This window comes from Natator depressus, chromosome 20 (genome assembly GCF_965152275.1).
Source record: "Natator depressus isolate rNatDep1 chromosome 20, rNatDep2.hap1, whole genome shotgun sequence".
In the NCBI taxonomy this organism is placed as follows: Eukaryota; Metazoa; Chordata; order Testudines; family Cheloniidae; genus Natator; species Natator depressus.
The window spans coordinates 694,165-708,045 of record NC_134253.1 but is presented as its reverse complement, the minus strand read 5'-3'; the positions used below and the strand labels follow the sequence as shown (position 1 = coordinate 708,045).

The window sequence follows — 13,881 nt, the reverse complement described above, 5'->3', positions numbered from 1 at the left end:
TATAGACAGTGCACCAGCGCTGGGAGCCATGCCTCTCGTGTCGGTGATTTTATTAGAGTGCTTGGAGAGCTCTCTCGCAGTACTATGCTGCGACTACACAAGCCATGTTAAAGCACTGCCGCGGCAGTGCTTTAGCGTTGCCAGTGAAGACGTGCCCTATATCTGACCTCACGGTCTCTTTCCTCAAAGGAAGCCTGCACAACACCTTCAAAAGACATGCATGGGAGCTGTTAGTATGTTAGTAAATGGTAACCCTTAGTCCTTTTTTCTGTATTTATGATTCATTTATATATTAACTATTCTTTAGAATTGCTATATTAAAAAAGAATATGTTGAATTCTAAGGCCCAGAACAGTGGTCCTTGTCCAATAAGTAACCCTATTCAGGAATTAATCTATAGCATCTTCATGTCTATAAAACTCCAGATAATCTGGGAAACCATCCCCTTAATATATAAATATAATATTCACATGCACATATATGTAGCTGGGAAACTGATAAGAGATTATTGTTATAACAGATGTTTTCTGTTGGGCAGTCAACAGGGCAGAATGATTATGGGGTAAGGAAGACCCACTGAAATATATTATCTTGAAGAATTTTTAATCCTCTCAGCTGTAAATAATCATGCCTTCACACATACATCAGTACACTGAGAATGTACAGAAATGACATCAGAACGTATGTTTCTTCCGGCAAAGAGAGCTTTCTTTGTTTCAAAACCCTCTGTAATAACACTGGTGTGGGAACCTAGTTGGGGAATGAAAACTGTCGCGTCTCTCCAGTTCCAGTGAAGAAGAGAGACCTAATTCTTGATCTTACAACAAATTATGGTAATTTATTTATTCTTTCTGTATAGTGCGGTACAAATCTTTGATTAAATAATTCCAATTGAGCCTGTTATTCGACAATCATGAGTCATCATTAACTCAGACACGCAACAGAGCTTAAATTCATAACTTTGCTAGATACTAAGAAGCATGGACTGAACAGAGACACTGGATTTATGGCTCATTACAACGATCTGTAACCCACTTAAACCTCTCCACCAGCCTGTCCCACCTCCCCCATGACTGGAGAAGTGTTAACAGGCCACTTCACCATGAATGGTACCTTGACATAAGTGTTAATTGATTGACTTATGCTATCAATTAATTGATTGATTCACTTATGCTAAATAATCCATTCCACCTTGTATTTATCTGTGACATTCTGAGTACATTTTGTATACCTGAAGAGCTCTGTGTAGCTTGAAAGCTTCTCTCTCTCTCTCTCTCACCAACAGATGTTGGTCCAATAAAAGATAGTACCTCACCCACATTGTCTCGCTAATATCCTGGGACTGACATGGCTATAACAACACTTCATATATGCCCTTGGAACAGTCATTTAATCAAACAGTGCCTTCCACTCCCTCTATAAAATGAGGATACCTAGCATATGTGAGGGGCTAGGAGGATTGGTGTATTCATAGAATCAGAGGCGATGCATGGGGGGTGGGGAACATATGGGGTCACACCCCCTCCCTGCAAATTTCTGTCAAGGTTCATATATATATTTGGGGGGAGTGGGTTCAAAATATGTTTCCACACACACACACACACACCCTATCAACAGTTATGTGTCACCTCTGCATAGAATCATAGAAATGTAGGGCTCGAAGGGACATTAAGAAGTCAAAGTCCAGCCCCCTGTGCGGTGACAGGACCAAGAAAACCTAGACCATCCCTGGCAGGTGTTTGTCCAACTTGATTTTAAAAATTTCCAATGATGGGGATTCCACAACCTCTCTTGGAAGTCTGTTCCAGAGCTTTACTACCCTTATAGTTAGAAACTTTTTCTTAATCTCTAACCTACATCACCCTTGCTGCAGATTAAGCCCATTACTTGTCCGACCTTCAATGGACACAGAGAACAATGTTCTTTATAGAAGCCCTTACATATTTGTAGATTTATCAGATCCCCCCTCAATCTTCTTTTTTCCAAACTAAATATGCCAAGCTTTTTTAAGCTCTTCTCATAGGTCAGGTTAGGTTTTCTAACCTTTTATCATTTTTGTTGCTCTCCTCTGGACTCTCTCCAATTTGTCCACATCTTTCCCAAAGCACGGCCCCCAGAATGGACACACCACTCCAGGTGAGGCCTCACCAGTATCAAGTAGAGCAGGACAACTACCTCCCATGTCTTACATATGACACTCCTTCGAATACACACCAAAATATTAACATTTTTTGCAGCTGCATCACATTGTCGGCTCCTATTCGTGATCCACTATAACCCCCAGATCCTTTTCGGCAGTATTACCATTAAAACAGTTATTCTCCATTTTTATTTTTTCCTTTTTAAGTACTTTGCATGTGCTCTCTTTCCCCACTAAATAGAGGACACTATGTTCTCATGCCACAGTGTATCCAATATAATGGTGCTCTAAAAGTAGGCAGTGTTATGACAATACAGCACCCTCCATACAGGCTTGTCCAGAATGTGCTTGAGGTCTGGAATTGCTGCTTCCTACTGACAATGGGCTCAGTCCTGCAAGGTGGTGAGTGCTCTGGCCCACTTCAGCAAAGCACTTAAACCCCTGCTCAGCTTTCAACTCGTGAGTAGTAGCATTAGCTTCAGTAGGATGACTCCTATGTTTAAAGTTAAGCACATACTTAAGTGCTTTGCTCCACCAGGCCACAGCACCCAGGACCTTGAAGGATTGAGTCCAACATTATGTAAGCAAACAAATCGATTTCTATCCTCACTGCATCCCGCTTCAGTTGTGCTTGTAGGAAGAATTATGACTAAACAATGCTCTGTCTCTTTAAGATATAATTAGGAGGGCAGCCAGCTGGAGAAACCAGATATAACCAGTTCAGCGTGAGTCAGTTGGCCAGGAGAGCGAGAAGGAAATGCTCAGTAAAGTTGGAACACAGCAGCGGCTTCGGTGGTGTTTACAGCCGGGATTGAGGATTCTTGCATTCTCCTCTCTGCACTGATGGTGCTGATCCCTCTCCTCCAGCGATGCATCCAGCTCCTCACCCTGCCTGTCTACCTGCTCTGGTATCTGGGCTTATGGGACCCCCTCTGTAAGAAGATCTTCCCATATGTCATGGCCAAGTGCTCCACTATCTACAACCGCAAACTCTTCCAACAGAAACAGGACCTGTTCAGCAACCTGGGGGAGTTTGCAGGCCCTTCGAGGGAGCTCAGGCTGCTGGAAATAGGCACAGGCACAGGCGCCAACTTCCAGTTCTACCCACCCGGATGCCGGGTGACATGCACTGATCCCAACCCCAACTTTGAGGGGTTCCTCCTCAAGAGCATTTCTGACAGCCCACACCTCCGGTTTGAACGGTTCATGGTGGCCTCCGGTGAGGACCTGCACTCAGTGGCTGACGACTCCATGGATGTGGTGGTTTGCACCTTGGTGCTGTGCTCGGTGCGCAGCATCGAGCAGGTCCTGAGAGAAGTCTTGCGAGTGCTCAGGCTGGTGAGTATGAATACCATTGGGGGGGATGCTATTTTGTTTATGGGCCAAGCTGTGCCATGCAAAGAAATGCCTTGTGGGAGTGTGTGGGGAACCACCTGCCCAGAGACGCATCCCTCCCCCGAGTGGCCTAGTGTGCAGGGGTAAAGCCATGACCCACCTTCTCCCCTCCCCCTTTGGAGATATATGCTGCAGGGATAGCGAGAGGGAGACATCCCTTTGTTCCCCTACGAGCAGAGACTCCAAATGCCCACCGGATGGGCTAGTCACAATCCAATCCTTCATCACCTACAGCATTTATTTGTATGTGTTTGCCTGGAAGCCAGCAGTTTTCTGAACAGAAAGGAAAACAGACAGAACCAAGCCACCCACCTTCATTTCCTTTGCTGTGTCACTTAACACCATTTCAGTGTTTATCACACACACTTATAAGATGGCTATCGTTGGGCTGTCTTGACTTACTTTATGTGGCTAACATCCAAATAAAAGCCAATACAACATTCTCTCCCTTGTTCCTGTAAGGAGACAGACCTGACCAGCTAGTGAGTTGCTTAGGCTTAGCTATGACTGAATCAACTTTAAAAAAAATCACAATGGTGCTGATAATGAAAACAGGCTCATCTGTTCCACTCCTGTTAACAGGCAATTCAAATTTTGGTTCACATGCACTAGCACAATGCTGCAATGATTGGAGTGCAAACCCTACATAGCAGGGGGATAGTTACATTCAAACAGCTGTTCGCTTAAAATTCTTTTAAGCCACAAAAGCACTAGATGGTTTAGCTTGGTTAAAACATGCAAGCATGCTACAAATTATTCATAAAGCATCTTATCTGAAGTCCAAACTATCCGACTATATCCCTTAATGGACTTGGTGTCAAATATTCAGAAGCACCTAAGTGACTTCAGGACCTATGTTCCTCTTAGACACCTAACTTATTTCAGTGCTTCTGAAAATGTTACCCTTTATTTCCCACCCCCCTTTAAGCTTAAGAATCAAGCACAAATGTGCCATCTTTCTAGTCCATGGATCTCATAACACATAGCTAAGAAGTGGGCTCATACAATTGCCATTGTCTGAATGTGGAAGTGAAACTGCAAGTAACTTTCTCATTAAGATGAAAGTTATCACACTCTTACCTGGCAGGCTGAGCAGCAACCGAGCTGGAATTCTACCTGGCTGAACCTTTGCTATTTTTCCTAATTAAGGTGAGAGGGAATTAAAAATAAGCCATTGCCTTTGTAGTTCTGGCAGTTGAATTCTGTCACCATGCAGAGCAGGAGTGGCAAAACTATAGTACAACCTGACGGCTAGAACAGCTGGCAGCCTTGTTACATGAAACCCACTTGTTAGAGGGAAATTGGATGGCTGTTCTGGTGCCCTACCCGCAAGTGTTCTTACTGCAATGCTCACTGTTCATCCAATAGCCCAGAATTTCCAGTACTCCTGTTCTCTGAACCTTTGTTCAGCAAAAGATGGGAACTCAGGAGGAATTCTGAAGGAACACCCTCACTTCAAACAGAGCTCAGGAGTGTGTGATTTCAGTGACTCTCAAACAGGCTGTAGGGACTTCATGATAACATAGGACACATCTGTCGAGAGTAGAGCAATGAATGGAGGGGTGGGTGGCTGTGCATTTTGAGGGGGTGGAATCCCAAGCTGAGCAGGAAGTTTAGTTTAAATTACCCAGCACTACTCCTCTTTCACTGCCAGCTTTTCTTCTCCCCAAACTCACTCTCTCTCTTTACTAACAATATTGCCTGTCAGCACATGCCTGCCAGATGCTCTGGACCCTGCAGCATTACTAATGTATTTGTAGATATCCCTTGGACTGCACTATTCTGCGTCCTGTAATATCTATGTCCAACTAAGTTAATGCTGTATATTCACTGATAACCTCATTGCTTATTGCTTTTAGTATCTCACCCTTGGACCTCGTCTACATGGGCAACTTTGTTCATTATAACTTAAGATGTAAATTTAAATAGATATAGTTATACCAGTATGACACTCTTATTCTGGTGTAACAATGCCTTTTTTGGCTTAACTCAGTGGTTTTCTACCTGTGTTCCACAGACCCCTGGGGGTCTACAGACTAGGTCTAAAATTTCCAAAGGGTTAGGGTTAGGGTTCAAAATGTGTTAGGGATCCACAAATTAAAAAAAGGTTGAAAACGACTGGTTTGGCTTATATCACTTGGGAACAGGCAGTGATGAGCTGCCAAAATCTTAACAACTGGTTCCCTCCTCACCGCACGAGGGGGTCGTTGCCCCCCCGTCCCCCAGGACTCCTGCCCCATCCAACCCCCCGCGTTCCTTGACACCCCCCCCCGAACTGGGCAGGAGGGTCTCGTGGGCCACTGTAGTGGGTGCCCACCCCACCCCTAAGAGCCAGAGGAACCTGCCGGGGGGCGAGGTGGGGAGTCCCAGTGATGCTTACCTGGAGCAGCTCCCAGGAAGCATCCAGCAGGTCCCTCTGGCTCCAAGGGGCGGAGTAGCGTAGCTGGGGAGGAGCAGGGGGAGCGGCTGCTCCCCCCATTGATCACATTAAAAGTGGCGCCTTAGGCGCCGACTCCGTGCGTGCTCCGGGGCTGGAGCACCCATGGGGAAAATTTGGTGGGTGCAGAGCACCCACTGGCAGCTCCCCGTCCTGCGCCCGACCCCAGCTCACGTCAGCTCCTCCCCTGAATGCACCGCCGCCCCCTCCCCCCCCCGGCTTCCCATGAACCAGCTGTTCGGCGGGAAGCTGGGGAGGGCTGAGAAGCACGCGGTGGCTTCACACTCAGGCCAAGGGTGGCGGAGGTGAGCTGGGGCGAGGAGCAGTTCCCTTGCATGCTCCGCCCCCCCCCCCCCCCCGGTTATCTGCTGCGGCACAGGTGGCCCTCCTCACCCCCCCACCCCAGCTCACCTCCGCCTCCCTGGGCCTGAGTGCGAAGCCGCCGCCTGCTTCTCAGCCCTCCCAGGCTTCCCGCGCGAACAGCTGATTCGTGGGAAGCCTGGGGGGGGGGGGGCGGAGAAGCAGAGCGGGGCGGCGTGTTCAGGGGAGGAGGCGGAGCGGAGGTGAGCTGGGGCCGGGGGTGGGGCGGGGAGCTGCCGTTGGGTGCTCTGCACCCACCAAATTTTCCCCTTGGGTGCTCCAGCCCTGGAGCACCCATGGAGTCGGCGGCTAAGGCGCCACTTTTGGCCGGTTAAATTTAGAAGCCCTTTTAGAATCGATTGTCCCTCGCAGAACAACCGGTTCTAAAAGGGCTTCTAAATTTAACAACCGGTTCTAGCGAACCGGTGGGAACCTGCTCCAGCTCACCACTGGGAACAGGTTTAAGCTCAACTGAAAAAAAGCTACTAAGGAGTGTCCACACAAGGGGGGGGGGGGGGTTTAACCTGTGTAACTGGTAGAAGTTTCCCATGCAGACAAGGCCTTAGCCTTGGTTGTGACTATAAAGAACATTCATTAAGGCAATCCAAAACATTGTTTTCATTGTGGAGCTAAACTACAAGGTGGGGAAAAAAACATGTACAGCAACTTCCTCACTAAGGGGTGAAAAATTCAAATCAGAATCCGTAACTCTTACACCAGCCTCCACTAAAAACAGCCTTGAATGTTCTGAATAAGTTTGCTCTCAGCACTAGCTCTGCTACTTATCCAGTGTTTTTAATCACTGGAATATGCTGTACCAGATCTACTCTCCAGCAGTGGATGCAGTGAAGCAGTTGTGCAGCTCACAAGACTGCCAATGAAGTGAATGCCTCATTCTTGACTAGTGGCACCTGCCTCACCGTGCTATATAAACATCAGTGAATTAACCCTCACCACTTGGAGGGTATGGTAAGTATTCTGATCAACCCCATTTTACAGATGGAAAAACTGAAATACCGGAAAGTTAAGTGATTTGCTCAAGGGAGCATAAGGCAGTAGTGCCAGAGCTGGGAACAGAATCTGAAAGTCCTGACTCTTAGTCACAAGAGCATCCTTCCCCTTCCACATGGAACTCAAACCTTTCTGTAGTCATGTAGCTTCCCCAAATAGTATTTTTAAAGTCTTAGAGGAGTGAAATAAGACAGAATGAGAACATGGTGGAATGCTGACTGGCCTCCATGGATAATTGATAATGGGTAGCAGTTTCTGAAAACATAATAGTTAGAAGTGAGCCTGAAGCAAACATGGCCAGAATGTGGGGAGTTTGATCCAAGAGTTGTGTCTCCAAAGTGGAAGGGAGATGTTGGTGATTTTAAGAGCCTTTGTTTGTTCCTGAAGCTTTTTGATTGCTTTGTTTCCCAGGGTGGTGCTTTGTATTTCTTGGAGCATGTGGCTGCAGATCATTCCAGCTGGGGCTACTTTTGGCAACAGATCTACAACCCAACCTGGAGATATTTGGGAGACGGGTGCTGCCTGACCAGAGAGACCTGGAAGGACCTGGAGAAGGCAGGGTTCTCGGAACTGAAGTTGCGGCACATAGACGCCCCCATGTCCTGGAACCCTACTCGTCCCCATATAATTGGATATGCTGTGAAATAACTAACTCCATGCACCGAGAAACAAGTTCACTTAAGCACTGTGGTTCCTTCCAATTCCTAGGGGTATTTACCCCTGAATAGCGGCCTTATAATGTCAAAAAGAAAAGGAGGACTTGTGGCACCTTAGAGACTAACCAATTTATTTGAGCATGAGCTTTCGTGAGCTACAGCTCACTTCATAGCTCACGAAAGCTCATGCTCAAATAAATTGGTTAGTCTCTAAGGTGCCACAAGTCCTCCTTTTCTTTTTGCGAATACAGACTAACACGGCTGTCACTCTGAAACTTATAATGTCAGAGCAATACTTATTTAGCAATTAGCTGCCCAGCCAAATTGCCTTGGGTTTATGAGAATAACAGGGAAAATTTACTGAGCATCCATAGCTTATCCTAACTATGGTGTCAGGTTTGTCCATATGCCAGTCAGGCTCCTCCCAGGTTTTAGACAAAGCTCTGGTCACAGTGGTCAGCATTTTTCACTGACTGTCCTGCTAGTTTTTGTGGATCACATTTTAAAGCACTGATCATACCCTGTTCATCATATACAGAGCCTCGGTGCCTAAGTCAAGCTTTGTGGATCTCAGTGTTGTTCCTGTGACTTTCTGGGCACCATGTTGCTTGGGGTTGCAATGCCTATGTTCCTTTGGGAATCCAGGCTCATCAGTCTAATTCAGATTTGAAACAGCAATCTGCACAACGAAATGCTCCTATTATAGCAGAGTAATTAACACTAGTTAAGGCCAACAGAGTACCTTGGGGCCTCCAAGTGGCAGGGAGCTCATATCCTACTGAAAGAGAATAGAAAGAAAAACCTAAGCACCAGACATATCCACTCAGGCTGCACTGAAAGTACTTTTGATACAATTCCTTTTGTTTTGTTTGTCTTTTGTAATTGCTACAGAACCACGGTGTTGCTTCAGAGACATAGGCTTCTCAATAAAGTTGAAAATACTGTACTTTGATTATATCCTCTGCTCTGTTACCAATAGGGGGAGCAGGTAACTCATTTTTGTAAACACTAGCCCCTGTAGAGTGTTTTTTCCCAGATTAGTATAAGGCGAAATTCAGAATTTGGCCCACTAAGTCTAACCCAGGAGATCAATACTGGAACAAAGTAATTGATCAGTAATTGATAGAAAGAAAGGCAACTACAGGAACAAGACCATACGCTCGAACTTGAATAAATTTTCTGAAATTAAACAAATTTGCATCAAAGTTTCAGGTGGGACAGACTATCAATATACTATGCACTTTTATAATACTATGCACCTTGCAACCAAGGATCTCAAAGCATTTTACAAATATTGATCCCACAGACTTCCTAGTACTTCTCATTAAGGAGTTAGCAAGATTAATATTATCCATAGTTTAGAGATGAGAAGTTGAGGCACAGATGAAGTGACTCAGCCAAGGTCACACAGGAGGACAGTGGCAGGAGTAGGAATAGTACCCCATGAATCTTGTCTTCCAGTCCCATGATCTAATCTCTAGACCTCTTCTACCAGATCAGAAGCCAGGGCAGACTTCCCTTTACACATGCACTCTGATGAAACAGGCTATGAACTGCACTCTGGACAGTGCAGCTTTTGAAGGCAAGTTCTCATTCCAATACTTATTCATCATCTACTTAATCATGTACAGGGCTCACCAAAAACAGCAATCACATGGGTCTAGCCGCAAGGAAGAGATAAAAAAACCCATACCTAAACATCTTCCTTTGCTGCAGATCACACCTTCCTTGGCTGCAGTTACATAATTCAGCAAGTATCACATGTAAAACTGACAAATACACAAAGCCGAACACAACCTGTTTCAGGAATGGTTTACATGCATCACCTGTATGTACAGAGATGAGAGGCCTCTCAGGTGTCCATCTTGCACTTGGGTCTCACCCTCCACCACACATAGTTGCAAACTGCTAACACCAACATGACTTACTTTGGTGAAGGAGTCCTGGGCTAATTCTTGGTTACACTTGGCTCCATAGCAAGAACACTGTCCATACTTCCCTAGTCTCTGTTGGGGAACCTAGTACCTGACAAAGAACATCAAGCATATTAACCTGCAGCTTCCATTCCACCTCCCAAGCTCTTTCAAACATTCATTGCCATACAATTGCTCTAGCAACACCTCCTTCTTCAAGTAACCATAAAACTAGACGGGGCTAGTTGATAAGTTTAATTAGGCATAAAGTAACCCATCAGTTCAGCCCTAAATAATATGGGCCAGATTTCTAAGACCTTTCAGGATGCTGAGCCCTTTTGAAAACTGGACATAAGTGTCACAATGGGAATTGCTGGTGCTGAGATATTATATTGGGGGGGGGGGGCGCAAAAATCTGGCCTCAAACATCGACTCGAGCATTTGAAAATCTAATCCTGATCCATTTTGAAAAATCTGGCCCATGAGCAGGTGGTTTTAACTAGTTTAAGGCTTCTGTTTCAAGTGCTATCACGCTGATAATCAAGTGCAGGGCACAGAGTAGAATAATGTGCACTTTACTGTGTACAATCAAACAGAAAAAGGTACTTTCTTAGGGTATGTCTACACTTGTAGAGTTTTTGTGCTGTAAGTTGAACCGGTGACAGGGAACTGGTGAAAGTAAAGCGCTGGTTTGTGTCCTCACTCAACTCCTCAGGCATCAGAGAGTGTTTACACTAGCAGCACTTCCATCACCGATGAGAGCAGCGCTGTCGGGCAGCTATCCCACCGTGCAGCTCTCTCGATAGGTCTTGTGGGAAGGGGGTGGGTGAGCAGAAGGCATTCTGGGTCCCTGCTCAGTGCCTGTTGCTGCCTTGCTTCATGTCCCAGCAGCCCTATTACTTCCTCGAGAAGTGAATTCAAGTCTGTATGTATACTGATCTTTTAACCAACTCTCTCTCTCTTTTCTTTTTTAATAAATTTTAGTTTAGTTAATAAGAATTGGCTATAGGTGTGTATTTTGGGTAGGATCTAAGTTATAGTTTGACCTGGGTGTGTGGCTGATCCTCTGGGATTGGAAGAACCTTTTCTTTTATATAATGAGATAAGATTTTCAGTAATCATCGTATCTGACAGGTGTGTCTGGATGGAGGCCTGAGGCTGGGCACTTTAAGGGAACTGCATTATTTAGACTTCTGATCAACCAATGAGGTAATATAGAAGTTGTTTTGTGCTGGCTTGGTAAATCTAAGTACTGTAATATCCACCAGCTTTGGGGGTTTGTCTGCTCCATTCTGTTTGCAGTTCACCCTAATTGAGTGACCTCAGCTGGCTCCCATGGGCAGCATCATCAGGAAGCCACACTTCTTGAGGTTCAGATACATAGCAGAGATGAGCTTGTAGTTGCCAAAAGTCCTTTTAGAAACAGTCCACAGGTTACAGTCCAATGTCCATATTCAGGGTGACTCCAGTCAGTGACTGGGGATCTCAATCCTTATGGCTTAAGGTTTCCCCCTCTTGAAACCCAAAGCAGATCTGAGATGAAGCTGGATCGTGTCCCAAGGTTTTTACAAATTTCCAGCAGCCTTTTGGCCTGAGAAAACAATAAGCTTAACTTTCCTCCTCCCATACATCATGGCAATTAGCATAGGGTAATTTATTCATTAAACAGTTCAGATACAGGTTACCACAACCTTCAAAGACATATAGACAATAATACTTTTCCACCCAAGTGTCTTCCTAAATATTAATACTCCTTTTTTGATCTTTGAATCAAAGCCATAGCAATAGACAAGACTTGTTTGCTTACATCACAAGACCTGAGCAAACATCTATCCTTCTATCTCTAACAATGCAGGCTTGCATTTCAAAGCTCTATTCATTTACATATCTTCCTAACTAGTCTCTAAAGTTGGGCCTTGAGTCAGGTCAGTCTGTGAGTTAATTAACTCTTTCTGGCCCTGTGTCACCTTTCAATGAGATATTATATTACACTCATATTGTCACAGCATGATTGTAAAACACCAGGTTACAAAGGTGTGACTGAAGGCCTTGTGTGACAGGCCCGCCTTTATTAGTAGCAATGAGGCACCAAGTGCCATTTTGTATTGATTTATCTTTTAGAGCAGACAAACAGTTAAAGGAAAACAAAGCTCAAACTTAAAAGTCTATATGAAAGCATGGTGTATGTGTTACTTGCTCTGTAAAAGCCATCCTGAATTGACACACAGCCCCTCCTCCCAGGAGAGAAGCTGCTTCCATGTAAAGAGAAGGGCACTGAAAATGGAATCACGAAATCTAGCTCACAGCTATACTGCTACATACACCACAAAAACAAAATCTTCCCCCCTTTCCTCTTGTTCCCACTTGCTGGTTACACCAGTCCCCTTCATAGAGGTGAGCATGATGGAACTGACTTGATGCAAAATCAGGCAGCTACATATACAATTTACTGAAAATATTTTTTTTTTTTGGCAAATGATTTCTCCCAGGAGACCTAGTCAGATTTAATTGGCCATGCTGGATGCTGTGGTATCACTGCTAGAGGGAAAGCCCTGCCACTGCTTCCCCACCCTCTGGACAGGCAGAAAGATCCCCACTTACAGCATGGCCTCCCTGCATCTAAGAGACTTGACAACTAAAGTGTTGTGAAATCAGGGCAATGATCTGATTTTCTACCTGCCAGAAACCAAAAGTTGGCTTCTTGCAGCCTGTACGTGAATAATTTGATGTTCTCATGGAAGTGAAAAAACTTTGCTTATGTAGCAAGTCTTCATATTGAAGGATTCTGTAAAATCCATATTAACAAAATCCATAGCATCTTAAAACAGACTAAAGTGCCTCCTGGATCATAGGATTAAACCATCTACAAAAAACAACAACCCTCTGTGTATGGGAATGTAAGTTATCCTGAATTCTCATTTATTTGTCTGTGCAGCTCCAGGCTGTATCTTGTTTCACTGTAGTCTAAAGTCAAGGAAGAGTAAGAAGAAAAGGAGTACTTGTGGCACCTTAGAGACTAACCAATTTATTTGAGCATAAGCTTTCGTGAGCTACAGCTCACTTCATCAGACGCATACTGTGGAAAATACAGAAGATGTTTTTATACACACAAACCATGAAAAAATGGGTGTTTATCACTACAAAAGGTTTTCTCTCCCCCCACCCCACTCTCCTGCTGGTAACAGCTTATGTAAAGTGATCACTCTCCTTACAATGTGTATGATAATTAAGGTGGGCCATTTCGAGCACAAATCCAGGTTTTCTCCCCACCCCCCCACACACAAACCCACTCTCCTGTTGGTAATACCTTATCTAAAGTGATCACTCTCCTTACAATGTGTATGATAATCAAGGAGGGCCATTTCCAGCACAAATCCAGGGTTTAACAAGAACGTCTGAGGAACTGGGGGCGGGGGGGCGCGCAGGTAGGAAAAAACAAGGGGAAATACGTTACCTTGCATAATGACTTAGCCACTCCCAGTCTCTATTCAAGCCTAAGTTAATTGTATCCAATTTGCAAATGAATTCCAATTCAGCAGTCTCTCGCTGGAGTCTGGTTTTGAAGTTTTTCTGTTGTAATATCGGAACTTTCATGTCTGTAATCGCGTGACCAGAGAGATTGAAGTGTTCTCCGACTGGTTTATGAATGTTATAATTCTTGACATCTGATTTGTGTCCATTTATTCTTTTACGTAGAGACTGTCCAGTTTGACCAATGTACATGGCAGAGGGGCATTGCTGGCACATGATGGCATATATCACATTGGTGGATGTGCAGGTGAACGAGCCTCTGATAGTGTGGCTGATGTTATTAGGCCCTGTGATGAGTAAGAAAGGCTATGATTGTTACATAAGATAAACAGAAACTTGTTTTAGTCCAGAGTGTGTGTTTAAACAGCACCAAGCTTCAATAAATAATATTCAGGCTGCTGGCATGTGACATAAATACTGGATTTTGGCTCATACCGA

The 13,881-nt window shown here is 44.8% G+C and overlaps 2 protein-coding genes across 2 annotated transcripts in view; both read left to right on the top strand.

Annotated features, from left to right (window-relative positions):
* The first annotated feature begins 2,863 nt into the window (after nucleotides 1-2,863).
* Nucleotides 2,864-8,131, top strand: LOC141974928 (thiol S-methyltransferase TMT1A-like). Its single transcript, XM_074934981.1, has 2 exons — nucleotides 2,864-3,478; nucleotides 7,755-8,131. Exons 1-2 carry the CDS (start codon nucleotides 2,984-2,986, stop codon nucleotides 7,989-7,991), a joined length of 732 nt encoding a protein of 243 aa, XP_074791082.1. The 5' UTR covers nucleotides 2,864-2,983; the 3' UTR covers nucleotides 7,992-8,131.
* A 2,690-nt stretch (nucleotides 8,132-10,821) lies between these two features.
* The window catches only part of TMPRSS12 (transmembrane serine protease 12), a 32,745-nt gene continuing 29,685 nt past the window's right edge, over nucleotides 10,822-13,881 (top strand). The window contains exon 1 of the mRNA XM_074935550.1: nucleotides 10,822-10,837. The gene's annotated coding sequence lies outside the window, so the exon portion shown is untranslated. The remainder of the gene's footprint in view (nucleotides 10,838-13,881) is intronic.